This window comes from Salmo salar, chromosome ssa03 (assembly GCF_905237065.1).
Source record: "Salmo salar chromosome ssa03, Ssal_v3.1, whole genome shotgun sequence".
NCBI classification, from domain to species: Eukaryota; Metazoa; Chordata; class Actinopteri; order Salmoniformes; family Salmonidae; genus Salmo; species Salmo salar.
This window is the reverse complement of record NC_059444.1, coordinates 33549378-33573599: the sequence shown is the minus strand read 5'-3', so window position 1 is coordinate 33573599 and position 24222 is coordinate 33549378. Positions and strand designations below refer to the sequence as shown.

The 24222-nt window shown below is 40.6% G+C and overlaps 3 protein-coding genes across 4 annotated transcripts in view; 2 read left to right on the top strand and 1 right to left on the bottom strand.

Annotated features, from left to right (window-relative positions):
• The first annotated feature begins 330 nt into the window (after window positions 1-330).
• LOC106599871 (ADP-ribosylation factor 1) lies at window positions 331-5618 on the top strand. Its single transcript, XM_014191222.2, has 5 exons — window positions 331-466; window positions 1038-1219; window positions 1411-1521; window positions 3100-3224; window positions 3398-5618. Exons 2-5 carry the CDS (start codon window positions 1075-1077, stop codon window positions 3557-3559), a joined length of 543 nt encoding a protein of 180 aa, XP_014046697.1. The 5' UTR covers window positions 331-466; window positions 1038-1074; the 3' UTR covers window positions 3560-5618.
• Window positions 5619-6755: 1137 nt separating this feature from the next.
• Window positions 6756-24091, bottom strand: LOC106599867 (multiple myeloma tumor-associated protein 2 homolog). The gene is given in 9 exon segments (XM_014191216.2): window positions 6756-7494; window positions 11137-11210; window positions 11212-11248; window positions 11371-11459; window positions 19774-19846; window positions 20146-20228; window positions 20539-20584; window positions 20670-20823; window positions 23780-24091. Coding segments are annotated over 9 exon segments (909 nt in total). The 5' UTR covers window positions 23877-24091; the 3' UTR covers window positions 6756-7238.
• Window positions 23368-24222, top strand: part of kgua (Guanylate kinase) — a 36091-nt gene continuing 35236 nt past the window's right edge. Inside the window, exon 1 of one of the 2 annotated variants that reach the window (XM_014190928.2) lies at window positions 23368-23559. In XM_014190928.2, coding sequence (XP_014046403.1) covers window positions 23535-23559 — 25 coding nt within the window. In that variant the 5' untranslated portion in view covers window positions 23368-23534. The remainder of the gene's footprint in view (window positions 23560-24222) is intronic. The other variant, XM_014190929.2, reaches the window with a different exon arrangement.

The following is a 24222-nucleotide window of genomic DNA, read 5'->3' as shown; positions in this document are numbered from 1 at the left end:
ACAGGGATTCGATCTTGGAACCTTTCGTTAACTTGTCGAACGCTCTAACCACCAGGCTACCTACTGCCCCTCAAAACATATAAAGTGTTTTTGTCTAAAAGATGACAGGATGTCACGTGTCCTACTTATATCAGTACACTCATAACAACCTGAGCATTACAAAACGTATTTTTGATCAAATAACCCTCTTGTAACAAATAAGCCATTCGATATTTTGTTGACCATATTCGACTCATTCATCTCCATACAAAAACTCCTTGCTTGGTGTGTGAAAAAATAAGAAAAACGCCATCTGCTGGAGAAGACAGATTGTAATCCGTGTTATCCCTCTTCCTCTCTGGCCATATGCCAAAGGCTCTGTTTCGGCCGTTTCACGGAAGTAATTCTGGAAGCTCTGACGTGACTAAATAATAATCGCCATCTTGAGGAAGGAAACGCCTTGAAGAGGAAAGAATTGAAAACAACTGTAATTTATACTCTTGATGTTTGAATATGATAATAGTCACATTTTACATGGTTTTTATTTGCTAAGTAGCTATATAACGTAAAAAGGATTCATTTCATGGCGTCTAGCTAGTTAAAAAGTTCTGGAAAAAACTTGCCAGGTGGCTGGCTAGGCTAATTTAGCTGGGCTCCACTTGCTAACGTCGCTAGCAAAACATCCAGCTAACTAGCTTAGCTAAGTAGATAGCTAACTTAAAGCTAGCCATTTGTCTACTGTCAAATCACTGCAAGACAGTTTTGTACACGATAGTTGTCTTCCTTTATTCAACTGGCTAGTATACAAATGATTTGTATAACGCAAGATAGTTAACGTTACCTAACTAACAGTTGACGCTAACTACATGGTTAGCTAGCTCAGTAGCTTCCTGTTAGAACTTATCTTGCTAGCTTAAAAAATAACTTGTCAGCAAGTTTCTAAACTAGGCATATTGAACAACTCATAAATGCTTAAAATATGGGTTAACCTATAATTGGCAGCGCAAAAATACACACTGACTGTTACAAAGCTGATTGGTTTTTCTCTTGTTCTCTAGTTTTCCTTCTGACAAAGTTAAATCCCTCATCTTCACTATGGGGAATTTATTTGCAAGTCTCTTTAAAGCATTTGGCAAGAAAGAGATGAGGATCCTCATGGTGGGTCTCGATGCTGCTGGTAAAACAACAATCCTGTACAAGTTAAAACTTGGAGAAATTGTAACTACCATTCCAACTATAGGTAAGTAGTAGTACTGGTGTTGTGTAGGCCTACATGTTGTCAGCCCAGTTTGTATGTATATTATATTTTGTGTAACATTGAGACTTAAAATGTTTTATTAAAAACAGCATAATTCATTCCCCCCTAGACATGTTCATGTGTTGCCTCAAATAGGTTGTACAGGTTATTCATATCTTCTCTCCTCCACTCAGGTTTTAATGTTGAGACAGTTGAGTACAAGAACATAAGTTTTACAGTGTGGGATGTAGGCGGTCAAGACAAAATTCGACCGCTGTGGCGTCATTACTTCCAGAACACACAGGGTAAGTTATGTGCAGACAGCAAGTGATTTCACTCCTGTCAAAGGGGTGAACAGACTAGAGCAGGGCTTGGCATTAACTTTTTAGCCACTTGTGCTTTTGACAAGTAAGACTGATTATACTTTTTTTGTCCAAAAGCTCAAGTCACTTGCATTGTATGATGCAAATAACCACTTTACAAAATAAGATGCATTACAAACTTTTTTTAATATACAGAATCAGACAAAAATGTAGGCTACACTGCCTATTGGCTTCTTTACCTATTCAAGCCTGTGTCAAATTACAACAATGCCCCTTTAAGGCTCTCCTGGAGGATGGTTCGCCACCCTTGGTAGCCTATAAAATATTGCAGCATTACAATTACAACCAAATACCAAATGTCTTTATAAAATAATTCCCTCCAGGGCTCGAAATGAAGGGTGTCTGGTCATCCCTGGGAAGATTAAAAAATACATATATGGTTCAACAGACTCTGGGACAGTTATGGGACGACTGATCCAAAATTCATACAACCACTTAAAAATGTTTAAAGCAATGAGGCTGTTGCAACAGATCAGACCGTTTAGCTTAAAATGTTGATAGTTTTATTTCTTCGTATTATAAGCTAAACAATGCACACATGGCTGTAGAGTACACGCAAATGTTCCAAAATGCAATTAGCGGGAATACGCTTGTTCTCAAAAGCACACCGCACTGGTGAGCAGTTTCATCTGACCAGGATGAAAATATAATTTAGAAATTAAAAGGGTAGATATAAAGATACATCAACTAGCATGGGTTACTAATATGACTAGGATTATACCTTTGGCTGCTGGACAATAAAATAATGTTGATTTGAAAACTAATAGAACATGAGAGAAAGGCTGATTTCAATGGCATATTAAGTGTTTATAAAATAATTCCCTCAACATTACTATGGTGATATTTTGACCGGGCTATTTTGAATCAAGGTAAGACATGCTTCATAAAATGTCCAGGTTTTAAACAATTAAGTTTGTGGTTAAATAGTTTCAATAGCTTCCGCTCAGATTCAAGGCGGGTGATGTGCGGTGCGCAACAGGCACTGTCCTTCACTCTCCAGTCTTGTGACCATTTGATCTGAATTAACTGTGCCTCGAGTATGTCAACAGAATCATGCCTTTAGAAGTTATTGTTAATTATCCTTTACTATATTTGTCAAACATGACCGTCTTTTAACCTATATTTATGTAATTAAAAGTCTCATTAAAGTTTCTCTACATTTTCTGTCACCTCACTTAAGTTAGCATCGATTTGGACATGTCACCTACATTTTGACATGTAGACTTTTTTATTGGTGTACATGGAAAAATAGATTTGAATTGTATTCCAATGTTAGCCCCTCTGATCGTAATAGGCTAATTGTTTTGATATTGTGATTTTTGTGTTAATTTCTATAATTTTTTTACTTGTCCATTCGGACAGCTTAAATCTATATACTTCTTGTCCGACAATTAAAAAAAAAAAATGTCCTGGACAAGAGGGCAAGCATTAATGTTGACCCTGTAGAGGCAAGTCAGATGACTCAAAATGTTCATGTTTTTCTCTCGGGGTGTTTTTCAGGTCTTATCTTTGTTGTGGACAGCAATGACAGAGAGCGCGTGAACGAAGCCCGTGAAGAACTGATGAGAATGTTGGCAGAGGATGAACTACGAGAGGCAGTCTTATTAGTATTCGCTAACAAACAGGTATGCTACATTTTTTTCATCTCAATTATCCAGTGTATGATGCCTAAAAGCAGCCGACTTACATTTTTGTCTTAATAATATAGAAATTACTATATATACACCCCTGTACTATACTTTGGATGTCCTTCCCTGGCTTAGCTTTTGTCTCATAATGGGAAAATGTCTCTTTTCAGGACCTCCCAAATGCTATGAATGCGGCCGAAATCACAGACAAGCTGGGACTGCACTCCCTCCGCCATAGAAACTGGTACATCCAGGCCACCTGTGCTACCAGCGGAGACGGTCTCTATGAAGGACTGGATTGGTTGTCTAATCAGTTAAAAAACCAGAAATAGGCCTAATCATCCGCTGTCCTCCTCAACTCACATATACCGTTTTCACACTATCCTGCCGACCCAAACCGTACAGTGGCTCGGATGTTTTCCTTCCACATTTTCCTTTCCAGCAAGGTTCTAGCAACTGTGGTAGATGAGTAACCAGGCCGATGCAGTACAGCTCGGCAAGGTTCAGTTTGGCTTGGCTTAGTAGTGTGAAAAGGGTAACACTATCTTCTCTCTACTGTTGTTTGTACTCTTCTGATGTTGCAAATTGAGCTACTTTTGTCAAAACGTACCTACTGGAAACCTGCCCTCATTTCTCATCTCAAGTTACAACAATACACCATATGGGCCAGGAAAGATAATAACCCAATCTTGGAAAACTGTCAGGGTTTCTTATTTAATGTAAATAGTAAAAAAAAATGGGGGGGGGTTATGAGGCAGCTTATTACACACTTACAAAAATGGACCTGGGTTATTTCCTCTTCTTGGCAGACATACTCGTGTGTAGTAAATTGAAAAGGGAGGCAAAAAAAAATGATTAAACCAGCTATCATGGGACCCCATGTCTCAACCTAACATTTAATGACTGCATTATACGTCAGCTGGTAATTTGTACTGTAAGAAGGAGCGTTTCATATATATTTTTTTTTGGGGGGGGGTTCTGAATAATGCATTTATACAGATGCACTACTTGAAACAATTATGGTTTAATACCTCAATGCTACAATATCCTGCTCTCCCAAAATACCATTTAGCAAAACACTGGCATTAACTAGTTGTACTGTGAGTATGTTCTTGAGATGAAGCCTAAAGCAGAGCTCATGGGCTTCAAAGTCAAAAAGTCTTGTCAACACTTACCAGCTTTTGTTGTGTGCCATATCATTTTGAGAAGTGGCTGCCATGCAGTCTGTTCCCGAGTCTCATCATTCACCTGCTTTATGATGAACAGAGGTGCAGAGGTGTCTGTTCAGCATTGTTTGTATGACAGCGGTTTAGGTTAATAATCATGTGTACTGCCTTTGTCACAATGAACCTGAATTTAATAGCAAAAAAAGTGCAGGATGTGGTCCGTATGTTGGTCTTGTTGGCGAGCAACACGTGCATGTTAGAGATTCATAGATTCTTCACAAATCAACAGATCTTTACAATGCCTAGAGAAGCAGAATTCCTTCCTGTCTATCCATTTGCTATAATAATCCCATATCCTGTGCAGAATCTATCTCAAACACACATTGATTGTCAGCGGGACTAGCTAATTGATTGTTTACATTTTTAGTCTGCACAAGCATTCTGTCGTTACCCCTCCTGTTACCCCTCAACATCCGCATCACAATGACTTAGCGCCACAACAACCCTATAATTTAAGGTGTATGCTATGTGATGCACTGGTATGACAAAACAGTTATAGGCCTACATTCTGACGTCCTGCATTTGCCTCCATTATGACCTCAAGATGTTTTCATGCCTTTTAATGAAAATGATAAAAGTATATTGTTTTGGAATGAGGCATGTGTCAGTGGCAATAAGAAATCTGTATGAGCTCCACATTTTTGAAATTAGTGCTAGTATCTTCTCTCCTTTGCAGCTCATGTTGTCTGTGGCAAGTTCTGAGGTATACTTTTGTCCTCATGTCAAAGAAACATGCTGTTCCATTACGAACCTTTGAGCATCTTATCAAAAGGTTTTGGGTGTTATTCCACCAGCAGGGCTGGGATCGAATTGAAGGCAGTCAATTCAGGAAGTGAATTTGAAACTTGATTGTAATGAACTTTCAAAATGCTTCTACTCCACAGTTTGAGAAGTCGTTGAAAATAGATGCATTTTATTTAATTTTGCTTCCTGAATTGACCCCAGCCCTGTCCACCAGAGTGCTATGGAAATGTCGTAGTGTTTCTTTTAAAGGCGTTGGATTAAAACAACTTCTCTTGATTTTAAACTGATTGCTTGAACCTTTGTTGAAAACCTTGTTAATCTCTTTACCAAAATGTCTAAACAGGTATTTTTTTTTAATGTAAAGTTTCCGTTAATTTTTTTGGAGAAAAGCACTGTAATTAAAGCAATTAGATAACGTTTACATGTTCTGTTTGTCTTTGTGCAGTTAAGTGAAATATAAATTGGATTTGATCATGCTGACATTACATCATTAACCTCTTATCTCCTTGGACTCTAACATTATCGGTTGACAGCAGATCAAACCAAGGAAGGCAACATGTATCTGAATGAATCTACCAACTGTCCCTAAGCAAATTGTGTATTTAAGTTCACATATTAACTATTAATAACTTCCAAGTTAGAAACTGGCCCTGCCCCATGCGTACAAGTTAAATCAAGCCTCTCTCCCATTGACTGTTTGAATTCAAAATGACTTCACATCCTTTAAAAATGGACATGGCCTGTACTTTGGTGTCACAGCCTCCACTCTCTTGCCCCAAATCCTCAATCACACCCAACTACTCTCACCCCATGACCTGGGACTAATGGAGCAGGTTAGTCAAAGGTGATGACAGCCAACTAACTAGCCAAAACTGGTGTTGAATAAGTGACAAATGGAGATAGTGAGGCCTGTCCCTGTATGTCTGTTATGTTGGTGTCTGCACCGGGGGGGAGGCAGGCAATAATTGGGGAGCAATCTAGGACAACGCTCTTTCAGGTTGATTAGGCTGCCATGGTTAACGCAGCCAAGCCTATAAAACATGGCAGGAGAGTATGGTAGAAGAGGGAGGGGCGGGACTCTCAGGTCCCTTAGAGGATGGCTTTGTCTCTGCCTCCTCTCCTGCTGGTCCATCAGCTTGGTTTGTGTGTGGTGGTCCTAACGGTACTCGGCCATATAAAGGACCAGCCTGGTTTTTTGCACTTTCCTTTGTGAATGCCTTGCTCTTTTTAGTGCACCCCCAGGTGCCAGCCAGCAGAATGCCCCTTTCAGAGCCAATTCAAGGCAAACGCAAACACTATACTCCATTATGACCACTGGAGTGCATTCCAATGGTATCTCAGCCACAGCCAGGGAGGCAGGGAGCTGAACCTAGAACAGAATGGAGGGATGGGGACAAAGGAGTTCTGGCTTGATGGAGGAAAGAAAAGGAGCAAAGCTGCTGAGTAGTGCAGGAGGCACAGTGGGATGGAGAGGGGTATTGGAGGCTATAAGCATCGGAATGAGAGGATTTTCAACAGATGACCAAGAGAGACAAACCAAATAGGAGGTGACAAACAGTTGATGGCCCACTTTAAACATTTTTTTTTTTTTATGTTTTGGTGGTATGGGCAAGTGTGACACCAGAATGAAATATTTTGGACAGCAATAGTTTTTATTGACAGTAACTTAATTTCAGCACCAAGTACACATCTACTTATCTTGCTTTCAGTACTTACTAGTCCCTGATTTACTTGCATGAATAGTGGCAAAATGTCCCTCAATTTTGGTAGCTAGATCATAAAATACATTTGTGTTGGTTCAGAAAAAAATAACCAAGAAACAAATTCAACAGATAAAAACGACAATCAGTTCCAACAAGGTCACAAGCCTGTGGGTGGTTTGAGGAGTAGCCTACAGATTGACACACTGTTCTCAACCACAGTCCACTGAGTCCAGTCCAGAGGTACATGAGGACAGTCCATAAACCAGTCAAGCTGCTCTGCTGTGGACTAGAGGGCTCCTCTCCTTCTGCGTGTGTCTGATTGTGGGGTTAGGGGGAACTTAATCGTCCGAGTCTGTGTCATGGCGCCGCCTGTGGCTTTGTGTAGGAGCAGCAGGGGCTGCCTTGTGGCTAGCACGGTGACGGGGGACAGGGGACCCCCTGTCGGAGGAGTCTGTGTCATGCCTCTGCTGGCGTCGTTGGGAGGAGGAGGGGTGGCGCTCGCCCTTTGGCCCCCCCCTTGAATGGCTGTCATGGGGTCTGGCTCCAGTCTGACTGAGGCATGATGGATTATGATGATGGTGGTCCTTTCTGTGCCTGAGGAGTAACACACACACACACACACACACACACACACACACACACACAGAGTCAATGATTGGGACTAGTAGGTGGGGGTTGAAGTAAGCTGTTGTGAGAGCTGGCTGAGGAAGATAAAGCAGAGATACACTTAATGTTATGATACAAACCTTTACCTCATCTATGAGGATGATAACTACCTGGGTTCCATATGAGAATAATAAATAAGGCCTTCCCCACTCCACCCCCCCAAAAACAAGATAAGCATTACGTGGGCTGGATGATGCATTCACTCAGTTCAAATCAACCCTACACCCATTTTAAAATTTCATAAGACTACCTCTTCCTGTTGCTAAACATCCTAAGACTCCTTTTTCATCATTGCCCTGTAGTACCACCTAATTAAGCAGCTGGACACATTAACTGACACATCCTTAGTAAGGGTAGCTACAACCTGTTCTATATTTCGACCAAGCATACACAGTTTAATGGTTGACAGAACTTTTGAAGTTTGGCACAAAAACTCAGCTTTTGAGATGGAACCAAAAACCAGCTCCACCTCCCCCTGCAACAGTGATTTAGCGCCCTCTAGTGCAAAGACTTGTCTTGTAGCATTATTAGGACTTGTGTCAAATCAAATAAATATTTTTTGGTCACATACACATGGTTAGCAGATGTTAATGCGAGTGTAGCGAAATTCTTGTGCTTCTAGTTCCGACAGTGCAGTAATATCTAACAAGTAATCTAACAATTTCACAACAACTACCTTATACACACAAGTGTAAAGGAATTAATAAGAATATGTACACATAAATATATGGATGAGCGATGGCCGTGCGGCATAGGCAAGATGCAGTAGATACATATGAGATGAGTAATGTAGTGTATGTAAACATTATATAAAGTAGCATTATTTAAGTGACTAGTGATACATTTATTACATCCAATTTAATTATTAAAGTGGCTAGAGATTTGAGTCAGTATGTTGGCAACAGTCACTCAAGGTTAGTGATGGCTGTCTGATGGCCTTGAGATAGAAGCTGTTTTTCAGTCTCTCAGTCCCAGCTTTGATGCACCTGTACTGACCTCGCCTTCTGGATGATAGCGGTGTGAACAGGCAGTGGCTCGGGTGGTTGTTGTTCTTGATGATCTTTTTGGCCTTCCTGTGACATCGGGTGGTGTAGGTGTCCTGGAGGGCAGGTAGTTTTCCCCCGGTTATGCGTTGTGCAGACCTCACTACACTCTGGAGAACTTTACGGTTGTGGGCGGAGCAGTTGCCATACCAGGCGGTGATACAGCCCGACAGGATGCTCTCGATTGTGCATCTGTAAAAGTTTGAGTGTTTTTGGTGACAAGCCAAATTTCTTCATCCTCCTGAGGTTGAAGAGGCGCTGTTGCGCCTTCTTCACCACACTGTCCGTGTGGGTGGACCATGTCAGTTTGTCCGTGATGTGTACGCCGAGGAACTTAAAACTTTCCACCTTCTCCACTACTGTCCCGTCGATGTGGATAGGGGGGTGCTCCCTCTGCTGTTTCCTGAAGTCCACGATCATCTCCTTTGTTTTGTTGACGTTGAGTGCGAGGTTATTTTCCTGACACCACACTCCGAGGGCCCTCACCTCCTCCCTGTAGGCCGTCTCGTTGTTGTTGGTAATCAAGTCTACCACTGTAGTGTCGTCTGCAAACTTGATGATTGAGTTGGAGGCGTGCATGGCCATGCAGTCATGGGTGAACAGGGAGTACAGGAGAGGGCTGAGAACGCACCCTTGTGGGGCCCCAGTGTTGAGGGTCAGCGAGGTGGAGATGTTGTTTCCTACCCTCATCACCTGGGGGCAGCCCGTCAGAAAGTCCAGGACCCAGTTGCACAGGGTGGGGGTCGAGACCCAGGGTCTCGAGCTTAATGACGAGTTTTGAGGTAAGAATGGTGTTAAATGCTGAGCTGTAATCGATGAACAGCATTCTTACATAGGTATTCCTCTTGTCCAGATGGGGGCAAGGGCTGTGTGCAGTGCGATTGCGTCGTCTGTGGACCTATTGGAGCGGTAAGCAAATTGGAGTGGGTCTAGGGTGTCAGGTAGGCTGGAGGTGATATGGTCCTTGACTAGTCTCTCAAAGCACTTCATGATGACGGAAGTGAGTGCTACGGGGCGATAAGTCGTTTAGCTTAGTTACCTTAGCTTTCTTTGGAACAGGAACAATGGTGGCCCTCTTGAAGCATGTGGGAACAGCAGACTGGGACAGGGATTGATTGAATATGTCCGAAAACACACCAGCCAGCTGGTCTGCACATGCTCTGAGGACACAGCTAGTGATGCCGTCTGGGCCGGCAGCCTTGCGAGGGTTAACACATTTAAATGTTTTACTCACATTGGGTGCGGTGAAGGACAGCCCGCCGGTTTTGGTAGCAGGCCGTGTCAGTGGCACTGTATTGTCCTCAAAGCGAGCAAAGAAGTTGTTTAGTTTGTCTGGGAGCAAGACGTCGGTGTCCGCGACGAGCTGGTTTTCTTTCTGTAATCCGTGATTGACTGTAGACCCTGCCACATACGTCTCGTGTCTGAGCCGTTGAATTGCGACTACTTTGTCTCTATACGGATGCTTAGCTTGTTTAATTGCCTTGCGGAGGGAATAGTTTCACTGTTTGTATTCGGTCATGTTTCTGGTCGCCTTGCCATGATTAAAACCAGTGGTTCGCGCTTTCAGTTTTGCGCGAAATTTAGGGAACCTTGTTTTCAGATTAGCCTTGATAAAACCCCCAGCTACAATAAATGCAGCCTCAGGATATGTGGTTTCCAGTTTACATAGAGTCCATTGAAGTTCTTTCAGGGCCGTCGAGGTGTCTGTGTGGGGGGGGGGATATACACGGCTGTGATTATAGTCGAAGAGAATTCTCTTGGTAGATAATGCGCTCGGCATTTGATTGTAAGGAATTTTAGGTCAGGTGACCAAAAGGACTAGAGTTCCTGTATGTTGTTATGATCACACCACGACTCGTTAATCATAAGGCATACCCGCCCTTCTTACCAGAGAGATGTTTCTGTCTGCGCGATGTGTGAAGCGTGAAGAAACCGGGTGGCTGTACCGACTCTGATAACGTATCCCGAGTGAGCCATGTTTCCGTGAAACAGAGAATGTTACAATCTCTGATATCTCTCTGGAAGGCATCCCTTGCTCGAATTTCATCTACCTGGTTGTCAAAAGACTGGACATTGGCGAGTAGTATACTCGGTAGCGGTGAGCGATGTGCACGTCTACGGAGCCTGACCAGAAGACCGCTCCGTCTGCCCCTTCTGCGGCGCCGTTGTTTTGGGTCGCCTACTGGGATCCGATCCATTGTCCTGGGTGGTGGTCCAAACAGAGGATCCGCTTTGGGAAAGTCGTATTCCTGGTCGTAATGTTGGCAAGTTGACGTTGCTCTTATAGCCAATAGTTCTTCCTGGCTGTATGTAATAAGACTTAATTTCCTGGGGTAACAGTGTAAGAAATAATACATTAAAAAAACGAAATACTGCATAGTTTCCTAAGAACGCGAGGCGACCATCTCTGTCGGCGCCATATACTATTCACAGTTTCTTGTGATAAATGTTGTATTATCATTTTAAAAAGGCATAAGGATAATATGTACAAATGACCTGCAGGTTAAAAAGGCAGAAACATGCTAACCTTTTACTGTCATTGTCTGAATCTGAAGAGGAAGAGTCTCTTCTCTGCCTTTTCTTCTTCTTCTCCTTTTTTTTTTCTCTTTTCCTTTTTGTTCTTTTTGCTGCTCTCATGTCTATGATGGGAAAGTATAACAGACAAGTCTTGATTATATATATTTTTTGTTTAGACAGTAATGGAAGAAATGTACCTCAGGGAATCGATTGACAACACAATATGTGATCAATAACACGTTACCTTTGATCCATGTCCTGTTTCTCTGTGTTCTCAGACATCTTTCTGGCTGAGGCTTCCTGGCTTCCAGACTTCCCTTCTGTTTTATGGTGCTGTGAAAATAATGCTCTCCATTATGACCATAATCATGTAACATGTCTATTACAGCATCAATTCCCAAGCTGTATGAATCATGTAGCTACACCAGTGGCGGCTCCTCAGAGGAACAAGGGGACCATCATACTCAGTGAATTTCATAAAAAGTTATCATTTTTAGATACAACTATAATAAATATATTAATGTCACCAAATAACTGATTAAAACACTGTTTTGCAATGAATGTCTATAGTAGCCTCAACCGCATCTTCTGAGATAGTTCAATAGTGTAGCCGGAGGACAGCTATTTTCATAACAAAACCTAGGAGGCTCATGGTTCTCACCCCCTTTCGTAGACGTACACAGTTATTACGACAACTTCCGAACGATGTCCTCCAACCTATCAGAGCGCTTGCAGCATAAACTGACATGTCTATCCAATCAAAGGATCAGAGAATTAATCCAATACTGAAAGCATAAGCTACAGATAGCTACCACTGCAGTGCATAAAGTGTAGTGAGTAGTTGACTCAGAGAAAGATAGTTTAGCAGTTTTGAACAAATTCATTTCTAGCTATATTTAGTATTTTTCTCTTCTTCTTAGTTTACCTTTCACTTTGCTAATGAAGCGAATTTAGCCTACTAAACAACCAGATTCAGAGAACAATGCTATTTATGTTAGCTAGCTGGATGAAGGCTATCCAACACTGCAACTCATCCAAGCGTATATGTACATTCCGCCGATTCTGTTGCAAAACGTTTCTTTTTTTAAATATCCAAAACATACAATATACTTGCAGTGAAGCCGCTCAACAACTACACCATACCAGTCATCCAACACACTCCCATTCAGAGCGGCACACAGAAGCATCCAGGGTCAACACCCTGCTCAAGGGCACGTCGACAGATCTCCCACAAGGCCAAAAAAAACAGGGACGCGAACCCTCCAAGATCCCCCCACAGCTGTCCCTCAACCATCCGAGACCCTTCCCACTGTCCCCCCCAAAGAAAAAAATATATATATTTTTTTAAAATAAAATGTATTCCATTCCCCACCCCCCCCCCATGCACAAACAACCAAGAAAATTAACTCATGAGAAAAAAGAAAAGAAAAAGAAAAAAATGACAAAGACGACTAAAATCATAACAGCAAGGCCAACTGTATATGTTTGAGTGCATGTCTGGCACTATTTACGTGAGTGTGTGTGTGTGTGTGTGTGTGTATTTGCAGCAACTCCACTCCCACTTGTCTCCAATTCCACATCCCCAACCCTCAGCTTCCCTCAGCCCATCCCGCCTACCTCTGCTGGCCACCCTCGTCAGATTTCTACACAACATATACAGTGAGGGAAAAAAGTATTTGACCCCTGCTGATTTTGTACGTTTGCCCACTGACAAAGAAATGATCAGTCTATAATTTTAAAGGTGGGTTTATTTGAACAGTGAGAGACAGAATAACAACAAAAAATCCAGAAAAACACGTCAAAAATGTTATAAAATGATTTGTATTTTAATGAGGGAAATAAGTATTTGACCCATCTGCAAAACATGACTTAGTACTTGGTGGCAAAACCCTTGTTGGCAATCACAGAGGTCAGACGTTTCTTGTAGTTGGCCACCAGGTTTGCACACATCTCAGGAGGGATTTTGTCCCACTCCTCTTTGCAGATCTTCTCCAAGTCATTAAGGTTTCGAGGCTGACGTTTGGCAACTCGAACCTTCAGCTCCCTCCACAGATTTTCTATGGGATTAAGGTCTGGAGACTGGCTAGGCTACTCCAGGACCTTAATGTGCTTCTTCTTGAGCCACTCCTTTGTTGCCTTGGCCGTGTGTTTTGGGTCATTGTCATGCTGGAATACCCATCCACGACCCATTTCAATGCCCTGGCTGAGGGAAGGTGGTTCTCACCCAAGATTTCACAGTACATGGCCGCGTCCATCGTCCCTTTGATGCGGTGAAGTTGTCCTGTCCCCTTAGCAGAAAAACACCCCCAAAGCATAATGTTTCCACCTCCAAGTTTGACGGTGGGGATGGTGTTCTTGGGGTCATAGGCAGCATTCCTCCTCCTCCAAACACAGCGAGTTGAGTTGATGCCAAAGAGCTCCATTTTGGTCTCATCTGACCACAACACTTTCACCCAGTTGTCCTCTGAATCATTCAGATGTTCATTGGCAAACTTCAGACAGCCATGTATATGTGCTTTCTTGAGCAGGGGGACCTTGCGGGCGCTGCAGGATTTCAGTCCTTCACGGCGAAGTGTGTTAACAATTGTTTTCTTGGTGACTATGGTCCTAGCTGTCTTGAGATCATTGACAAGATCCTCCCGTGTAGTTCTGGGCTGATTCCTCACCGTTCTCATGATCATTGCAACTCCACGAGGTAAGATCTTGCATGGAGCCCCAGGCCGAGGGAGATTGACAGTTCTTTTGTGTTTCTTCCATTTGCGAATAATCACACCAACTGTTGTCACCTTCTCACCAAGCTACTTGGCAATGGTCTTGTAGCCCATTCCATCCTTGTGTAGGTCTACAATCTTGTCCCTGACATCCTTGGAGAGCTCTTTGGTCTTGGCCATGGTGGAGAGTTTGGAATCTGATTGATTGCTTGCTTATGTGGACAGGTGTCTTTGATACAGGTAACACACTGAGATTAGGAGCACTCCCTTTAAGAGTGTGCTCCTAATCTCAACTCGTTACCTGTATAAAATAAATCTTTCTGATTGAGAGGGGGTCAAATACTTATTTCCCTCATTAAAATGCAAATTAATTTATAACATTTTTGACATGCGTTTTTCTGGATTTTTTTGTTGTTATTCTGTCTCACTGTTCAAATAAACCTACCATTAAAATTATAGACTGATCATTTCTTTGTCAGTGGGCAAACGTACAAAATCAGCAGGGGATCAAATACTTTCTTCCCTCACTGTATCTTTCAACTCTGATGTTTAACATACAATTTAAATCTATCTAATCGAATAGAATCCACAGATTGCGAGTTGAAAATAAATACTTTTACTAAGAGTATTAGTATATTAGTAATTGACTGACACGGTCTCTGCAGATCTCCTAACAGTACTATTTCTAGGGTCAATTTTAGATCAATGTTATGCATTTTCAGCCATTCCTGAACCTGAGACAACAAAATCTGCAGAGCTTTGATGATTTTATGCCCCAAATACTCAATGTTTTGTTGTTGGCAAGAGTTCTATATAATAATTTTAGCTGAAAAGCACGAAGTATTGAATCTTGCGTCGTTTTATATATCAAGTCAATAACACTGTACCATGGAATCAGTACATCAAAAATCTCTTCCCAACTATTTTGCAATCTGTATGGCACAGTTGTCAACATACTGGTCCTCAAATGAAACTGGTATACTTTCCTATTTATGCAATTTTTATTCCTCTGCCTGTTTTGATCCTTTATATTGGGCCGACAGACCAGTTCCCTACCTCCTCCCGCTGCCACCTGCCTCCTCCATGTTTTAGGTAATGCTGTAATCAATTGGTTGTACGGGAAGGATTGAGCAGACCTTCCCGTACAATTCTGATAACTCCATGAAAGATATAACTCTACCATTCCAATTAACAACATAATTTTAGAACAAAATACCCTTTTCAAACATCTTTCCCATAAATACAGGTATTTTAACAACCAGCACATTTGAGTTCAGCCATAATGTTTGTTCTCTTTTCAGGGGGATGAAATTGAATATGTAGCCAGCTCTGCAATGCTTTGAAAAAAAGTATAATTTTCAATTAATCTTAAATGAGACATGGCAATCTGCACAAAGGCATTTTTTAGACAATGGATGAGCTTTTCTTAGTAATCTACTTGAGAACCATTTAAGGTTCAAGTAAAACTTTTGAATAAGTGAAGCTTTTAGAGAAAGGTTTAGTGCTTTTATATTAATAAACTCAACCCACCCAATTCATATTCATTATATAGATAGGCACGCTTTATTTTGTCTGGTTTAGCATCCTAGATAAAGCAAAAGATTTTTGCTCATATGATTTGAAAAACGAATTAGCAGGAGTAGGCAGTGCCATAAGAAAGTGAGTAAACAGATTTGACTATGGAGTTAATCAGGGCAATTTTTCCATAAATAGACAGGTATTTACCTCTCCACGGTTGCAGGATCTTGTCTATTTTTACAAGCTTTCTATTGAAATTCATTGTGGAGAGCTTATTTATATATTTTGTGATATGAATACCAAGTATGTCTACTTCATCGTCAGCCCATTTTATAGGTAAATTGCAGGGTAATGTAAAAGTTGTATTTTTTAAAGATCCAATACGTAATATTGTACAATTATCATAATTAACTTTTCTGGACTAAAAGCTATCTAGATCTTCAATGAGACATTGCAGGGATCTAGGTTACGGACTTAATATAAAACTTGAGTCATCGGCATACATGGACACCTTTGTTTTTAAGCCTTGGATTTCTAATCCTCTAATGTTGTCATTGGATCTGATTTTAATAGCTAGCATTTCGATGGCCATAGCGAATAGATATGGTGACAACGGACACCCTTGTTTAACTCCTCTTGACAAATCAAAACTCTGAGAAGTAGCCGTTATTTACTATTTTACACCAGGGGTTGCTATACATTACTTTTACCCATTTTATAAGAGAATCACCGAAATAAAAAAAATAAAATAAATCCAGTCTTACTTTTATCAAAGGCCTTTTCAAAATCCAGGCCTGGCTTCTTAGAGGTTTCATGATGTTCTATTATTTCTAGTAGTTGTCATATATTATCTCCAATGTATCGTCCATGTAAAAAACCTGTCTGATCAGGATGAACAATACCTGGTAAAACCCTTTTCATTCAGAGTGCTATGCATTTCGCTAGTATTTTTTCATCCCAACATTGAAGTGTTAGGGGCCTCCAGTTTTTTTTAGATAGACTGGGTCTTTATATTTGCCATCTGGGTCTTGTTTGAATAATAGTGAAATCAGACCATCCTGCTGAGTACCTGACAGACTACCATTTCTATAGGAGTAGTTAAAACAAGCTAACAATGGAGTTGAGTATATAAAAAAAGGCTTGATATACTTCTACCGGTATGCCATCAAGCCCTGGGGTTTCTCCAGACAAAGGATTTAATAGCCTCAAAGTTCTCTGTAATTTGGCCTTCGCACTGATTTTTCTGACCATTTGTTCATTTTCAATTTTTTATATTATTTGGAAAGAATTCCTAACCGTAATCTTCATTCAGTGGGAGAGGATGAGACGGAAAAGAGAACATCTGCTTAAAATGTTTAGCTTCCCCTTTTAAAACATCATTCGGAGAATCATAGATGACTCCATCTTCAGTAACGAGTTTCTGCAAATTATTTTTGTTAGCGTTCCTGTGTTGGAGATTCAGGAAGAATTGTGTGCATTTTTCAACATATTCCATCCAGTTTGCTTTATTTTTGTAATAGATTATATTAGATTGTTCTTGAATAAGTTCAAGTGTTTTGTTTTTCCTCTAACTTATTTTGTATCTACCTGTACTATTAGTTCATGTATTTCCCTTGTTAGTCTTGTCTCTTTAGCCAGAAACTGCTTTTTTATTATTGATGAATATTGAATTGAATGACCTCTGAAGGTACATTTAAAAGGTATCCCAAACAGTAAGTGGATTTGCTGTTCCTATATTATACTGGAAAAATGGTTATAAATGATTTTGTCTTAGATTAAAATAAGTTGTCCTCCAGTAAACTTTGATTAAATTTCCAATATACCCGTCCACATGGAAATTCTATAAGAGTTATGTGAAGGCAAATTAGATGATGATCCGATCGCATTCTATCTCCTATTAAAACTTTTTTAACCTTTGATGAAAGAGACAAGAAAGTAGTCAAGACGACTAGCTTGATTAAGTCTCCTTCATGTATATCTCACTAGGTCTGGGTTTTTTAGTCTTCAAATATCCACTATTTCTAATGTGTCCATAATATTTGTGATTTCCTTAAGGGCACGGTGATGATAGTTTGTAGAGTGATTTCCCTTACGGTCCATTGAGGTACTTAACACTGTGTTATAGTCTCCTACCATAATGATTTGATAATTTGTTTCCTGTAAGTTCAATAAATTGGTATAAATATTTTCAAAGAAGTATGGGTCATCCTGATTTGGATCATATAGATTAATGAGCCAAATCTCTTTTTCGTCCACTTTCATATTCAAAAATATCCACCTTCCTTGCGAATCATTCCTAACTATTTGCACATTCATTTTTGTTAAATTAATATCATCACACCTTTTGAGTTCCTTCATCCATGACAGAAAATTATTTCACCACGCCATTATTTTTTCCACGCAACTTCATCTAAGGATGTAGAGTGAGTTTCCTGTAAACAGTATATGTTATATTCCTTTTCTTTTAGCCACATAAAGACTGATCTTTTTTTTAATAATCTGCTAAACCGTTACAATTATAACTGGCTATACTTATTTCACCCTTACCATAACTAGATACTATTCTCAGTCTAAATTGATAATAATTAGTGCTTGTAAAGTTACTGCCATCAGAGGTATTATGACAGTCAAAACTAGAGCGTTCAAATGTCTGATATTTAGATTTAAAAAAAAAAAAAAAGGTTCTATGCCCCTGTCTGTAAGCCAATGTCACAGATGTTAGAAAATTGAGACAAGATATTATGTGTGTAGTAAATCTAAGTAAGTTGATGTGTATGATATTGGATGTGATTTAGTGAGTGTGTACGATGTCTGTATATGTGTGATGTCCAAATAAATAATAACCATGCAAAATGGCGGGGTTAAGTGTCTGTGTGTAACATGTAGTGCGTATAGCCTTAATATTCATGATGATAATTGTAATCCATATTGTATCACCATCATAGTTGCATCATATTTACCTTTAACATCATTGAAAAACACATCCCAGCACTTCCATAGCAATTGACGTTTCACATGATCATGAAAGAGACCTCGCATTACTATAGAGACGGCTTCACTACAGTACAAATGTATCCCATACAATGTTATTATTCCCCAATGTCCCTATTCTGAGATCTTCCCCTTGCTTGTTGTAAACATGTAGATAAAGACAGAAAATATTAACAAGAAACATTCAATTATAGAACAGTTCGACAATCGAGAGAGAGGTGAGAGGGAGAGAAGAGAAAAAAGAAAGAGAGCGAGATCAAGTGTATATGTATTAGTCCGTATGTTTAAGTGAACATGTAATTGAATACGTGTGTGTTCATATCCACTTCAGTGTTCAGATATTTTTACAGTTCCCATAACGTTACTTTCTTTTTTTTCGTAACCTGAAGTCCCTGTAGAATTTTGTACAGCCACAGTGTTATGGAGCTGTCTCGGAATAGCTGTCCATCTATAAAGCGTTTGTCCACAATGAGAAAGGCACGCTTACCCCTCTCCCTCTGTTGCCTCTGTACAGGATACAGTCTCTTGCGACGTTTGTTTATCTCCTGTGGAAATTGGTCATTGAGACCGAATTTGCTCCCTTTAAGCCCCTTTCCCCTGCTTTTGATCAGCTCCTTTTGTTGGTGGTGTTCAAATTTTGGAATGATCGGTCGGGTACCCTTGGTCTTGTTTCGCCGAGCTCCAAGTCTGTGTACACGGTGGAAAGACACCTTGTTTACAGTCTCTAGAGGAAGTTTCAAGGTGGATTCCATGAATTCTCTAATCATGCCCTCTGGATTATTGGATGCGTCTTCAGGAATCTCAGAAAATATTACATTTTCATGCATGCTACGACTTTGTATGTCCAGCTCTAACTCCTTCATCACCCTGTTTTCCCGAGTAGACAATCCATTTTAGAATCGTGGATTTCTTAAATGGAAGCAAACGGAACGAAACGGGATGGACCTACCTGAATTTGTCCAATAGAAACTCATTTTAGTTGCAAAACTGAACATTTTGCAACTGTTTGGACTAATGATTACGCCCCAGATCAGCTAGATGCAGGCTAGGTATTGAATGCATCATTGTCTGTCACCTTGATTACACCAATTTGTCTCTCAAACTTTCATTTGTAGGCTAGGTTGTAACAACCTCATGATGGATATAGGGCAAATTCAAGTATTATGTAGTAGCCTAAACCTATCGATGATATATTGAGCTGGGGGAATGGAATATGAATGACAGTCATCCAATATGCTGTAATAGAAATACAGTCATGCTCATAAATAAAAAATAAAAAAGTGTCTTCCCTGATCTTAAACGCCACTGGGATACAAATGTGTAGCTAACACAAATGGATTAACACACCAACACGTTGTTGTGTACTATACTGGATAGCTAAACTGAGTTTGGATGTATCTACACAGAGAGCATGAAAATAAACTTACTGTGAAGACTGTCAAGCCAATTTTGGCAGCTTCCTTCTCCTTTTGGGAGAACACCATTTTCCGTGACGTTGCACTGATGACAGAAAACATATCAATAAATACTCAACTAGTACAGCTCCAATCCAATACGGCAAGCACTTTCTTTCTCCATTTGAAATTTTAAGGGGATACTCGGCCATGGATTCATCTATGTTCCTACAAAAATAGAGTCTAAAGAGCAACATTGCTTAGAAAATAAACATCTCTAAACTGAGGATACATAAACAACTCAAGTGCCATAGTGGCTCCAAAACCATTCATCGCTTGTTGGTGAAATCTCCTACTGTAATACATAATCAGAACCTAACACTTTTGCAAATAGCAGTCAGTTACCCAGAGCTTCCAAGGCCTGAGACTCTATCCACATCTCTGTCCTCAGCTTCCGCATCCTCCCTCCTGCACACATCTGAAAGGTCCTGTTGGGCACATTGCAATTGGAATTAAAGCAATCATGTTCTCATCCCTAAAATGTATGATCAAATTTGATTGGAAATGGATTATGCTTGCTATTTGGGATCTGGTCTAGTTACTGTAAATCACTGTGACAACTGCAAAACATATATTCTTTTTTATTAAATAAATAAATGTGATTTTTTGAAACGTTATCTTCCCTGTTCTAATGCAGTTGTGATACTATAAAACAAAGACATGATTGTGATCCAAAACATACAATCTAGCACATAATACAAATGTGTCTCAAAAACACTGAAGGAAAAAAAGTAGCACCTCTTTGGTCAGGCCAGTTGGTTGTCTCTTTATATTCTTGTGGCCTCTGAGAACACAGAATAAGACATTAACTTGACATTTTATTCAAATATTTCTGTAAGGTTCTTATTTTTGTGTGATGTTCCTCTTACAGGGCAGCCATCAGTGCCTCTTGCTCTGCTGCTTTCACAGTGGCAAGCTCCTCTTCTCTTGACATAGGCTTGACAGCGCCTTTTTTGTCTTTGGCATACCACGTCAGATCTTTGCCTTTCTGCCATCGCCCCACTGGTGCCATAAGAGAGTTCCCTGGGGATGATACAATAACAGGGATGTAACTATACTTAAAATGCAAGCATGCATGCCCAAATCAAATCAAAGTTTATTTGTCACGTGCGCAGAATACAACAGGTGTAGACCTTACAGTGAAATGCTTACTACTTACAGGCTCTAACAGATACTGCAAAAAATATATTAGGTGAACAATAGGTAAGTAAAGAAATAAAAACAACAGTAAAAAGACAGTGAAAAATAACAGTAGCAAGGCTATATACAGTAGCGAGGCTAAATACAGACACCAGTTAGTCGGGCTGATTGAGGTAGTATGTACATGTAGATATGGTTAAAGTGACATGGCTTTAATAATGAACTTATACATCAAGTTTAATTATGTTTGATTTTCCAAACACAGAAGTGATTATCATAACTATTCTTACTCAGGGTGATATCTAAAAATCTAAGATTTTGCAACAGGCTGCAGTGTTGATAACTATTTTTCTAAGATTTTACGTCACCGGTGTATTAATTTGGAGAACATCTCAAAATTGTACAGCGTTTCAAGTCAGTCAATTCATACATACATTACACACACATACATACATGGCCAGAAGTACTGTATGTGGACACCTGCTCATCAAACATCTCATTCCAAAATCATGGACATTAATATAGAGATGGTCCCCCCTTTGCTGCTATAACAGCCTCCACTCTTCTGGGAAGGCTTTCCACATGTTGGAACACACCTGTGGGGACTTCCATTCAGCCACAAGATAATTAGTGAGGTCGGGGACTTATGTTGGGCGATTAGGCCTGGCTCACAGTCAGTGTTGCAATTCATCCCAAAGGTGTTCGATGGGGTTGAGGTCAGGGCTGTGTGCAGGCCAGTCAAGTTCTTCCACACTGATCTCAACAAACCATTTAAGTATGGACCTTGCTTTGTGCATGGGGGCATTGTCATATTGAAACAGGAAAGGGCTTTCCCCAAACTGTTGCCACGAAGTTGGAAGCACATTCATCTAGAATGACATATGTTGTCGCGTTAAGATTCCCCTCCACTGAAACAAAGGGGCCTAGCTAAACCATGAAAAACAGCCCTAGATCATTATTCCTCCTCCACCAAACTTTACAGTTGGAACTATGCATTGGTGCAGGTAGCATTCTCCTGGCATCCGCCAAACCCAGATGGTGAAGCGTAATTCATCACGCCAAGGAAACGTGTTTCCACTGCTCCAGAGTTCAATGGCGGCGAGCTTTACACCACTCCTGCCGATGCTTGGCATTGCGCATGGTGATCTTAGGCTTGCATGCGGCTGCTCGGCCATGGAAACCCATTTCATGAAGCTCCCGAACAGTTCTTGTGCTGAACATTCTTCCAGACGCAACGTCAGTTTGGAACTCGGTAGTGAGTGTTGCAACCAAGGACAGACGATTTTTACGCTCTTCAGCGGTCCTGTTCTGTGAGCTTGTGTGGCCTACCACTTCGCGGCTGTGCCGTTGTTGCTCCTAGACATATCTACTTCACAATACCAGCACTAGCAGGGCAGACATTTGACTTGTTGAAAAGGTGGCATCCTATGACGGTGCAAAATTGAAAGTCACTGAGCTCTTCAGTATAGGCCATTCCACTGCCAACATTTGTCTATGGAGATTGCATAGCTGGATGCTCGATTTCAGGTGTGGCTGAAATAGCCGAATCCACTCATTTGATGGACTGTCCACATACTTTTGGCCATGTACACTGAACAAAAATATAAACACAACATGTAAAGTATTGGTGCCATGCTTCATGAGCTGAAATAAAAGATCCCAAAAATGTTCAATACACACAAAAATTGTATTTCTCTCAAATGCTGTGCACAAATTTGTTTACATCCCTGTTCGTGAGCACTTGTCCTTTGCCAAGATAATCCATCCACCAGACAGGTGCGGCATATCAAGAAACTGATTAAACAGCATGATCATTACACAGGTGCACTAAAATGGCCACTAAAATGTGCAGTTTTGACATACAACACAATGCCACAGATGGCTCAAGTTTTGAGGGAGTGCGCAATTGGCATGCTGACTGCAGGAGTGCCCGCCATAACTGTTGCCAGATAATTTAATGTTAATTATTCTACCATAAACCGCCTCCAACACGTTTCAGAAAATGTGGCAGTACATCCAACCTGCCTCACAACCTCAGATCACGTATATGGCCGAGAAGATTGCAGATGTCAATTTTGGGGACAGATTGGGGTTATGGTATGGGCTGGCATAAACTACGGACAACGAACAAGATTGCATTTTATCAACGGCAATTTGAATACACAAACATACAGTGACGAAATCCTGAGGCCCATTCTTTTAAGGTACTGTATCTGACCAACAGATGCATATTTGTATTCCCAGACATGTGCAATCCATAGATTAGGGCCTAGTGCATTTATTTCATTTGAATGATTTCCTCATGAACTGTAACTCAGTAAAATCAATGAAATTGTTGCGTTTATATTTCAGTATAGTGTGTGTATTTATGGTTACTTCATATCTCATAGCAAGCTATATCTCTGCGCCTACTAGGTACGTAGCTGGCAGCATCACATTCCCCGACCAACTGCAGCCGAGTGCGTGCTGCTCTCCATGGACCTTGCCAGTATTAAATAATGAGGTCAGTTGTGTGCGTTTGACTCAAGTTCGACATAACTAGGTTTACCAAAAGTAAGTTTCAGGCGGATATTGAGTTACTCACAAGCAATGTAATGAAGGACTACAATAAGGAAAAAGGTAAGAAAACGTGGCATTGAGAAATGTTTACAAGCTAACGTTACTATTGCTAGCTACATTATTGATTATACATTGGCACTTACACGCATCTAACTAGTATAAAATTGACCGATTTATTTAACAGTTGGCTAGTAATTCGCAAGGCGAATATAGTGAACTAGACAGCTACTGTAGCACCGCACTGTCGTTGACGATGGATGCCCCATTTTACTCCACTTACCGAGGTAGTTTTCCCTGTGTTTATCGCCTTTCACATCGTCCCAGTTGAACTGGTCTTGCCCTCCCCTTACACCCCCAGATCTCGAGGCACCAAACATTATTTCAGAGTTTTAATAAAGATGAAAGGCTTGTTTACACGTGCGCACTAGGCCCTGTATTGTTCTGCATCCAGAGTTTCCTTCTGACTGTCCTGCCAGGTTGGTTCTCTTCCTCGTTCGCCTCCTGCGAGAAAGCGAGCACTTTTGATTATATAGCAAGCTAACGTTAGAAGCACGTTGAGTAGCCTTTAGTATTTTGAAGAAATGTAAGCTAGCTAAACTTTTGAAAAACTAAGTACACCACGGTTGCAAACTGCTTTGTTTCTCGGGCGTTTGCACGATCAGCATGCGCGCAGATGGCTAATTTAGCTGGGGCGTTCATTACGCACAGTTCGTAATGCTAAAT

Coding starts and splice junctions, on each gene's coding strand:
- LOC106599871 (XM_014191222.2), top strand. CDS start 1,075: ATGGGGAATTTATTTGCAAGTCTCTTTAAAGCATTTGGCAAGAAAGAG. Junction 1,220..1,410: donor AACTACCATTCCAACTATAG/GTAAGTAGTAGT, acceptor TCCTCCACTCAG/GTTTTAATGTTGAGACAGTT. Junction 1,522..3,099: donor TTACTTCCAGAACACACAGG/GTAAGTTATGTG, acceptor GGTGTTTTTCAG/GTCTTATCTTTGTTGTGGAC.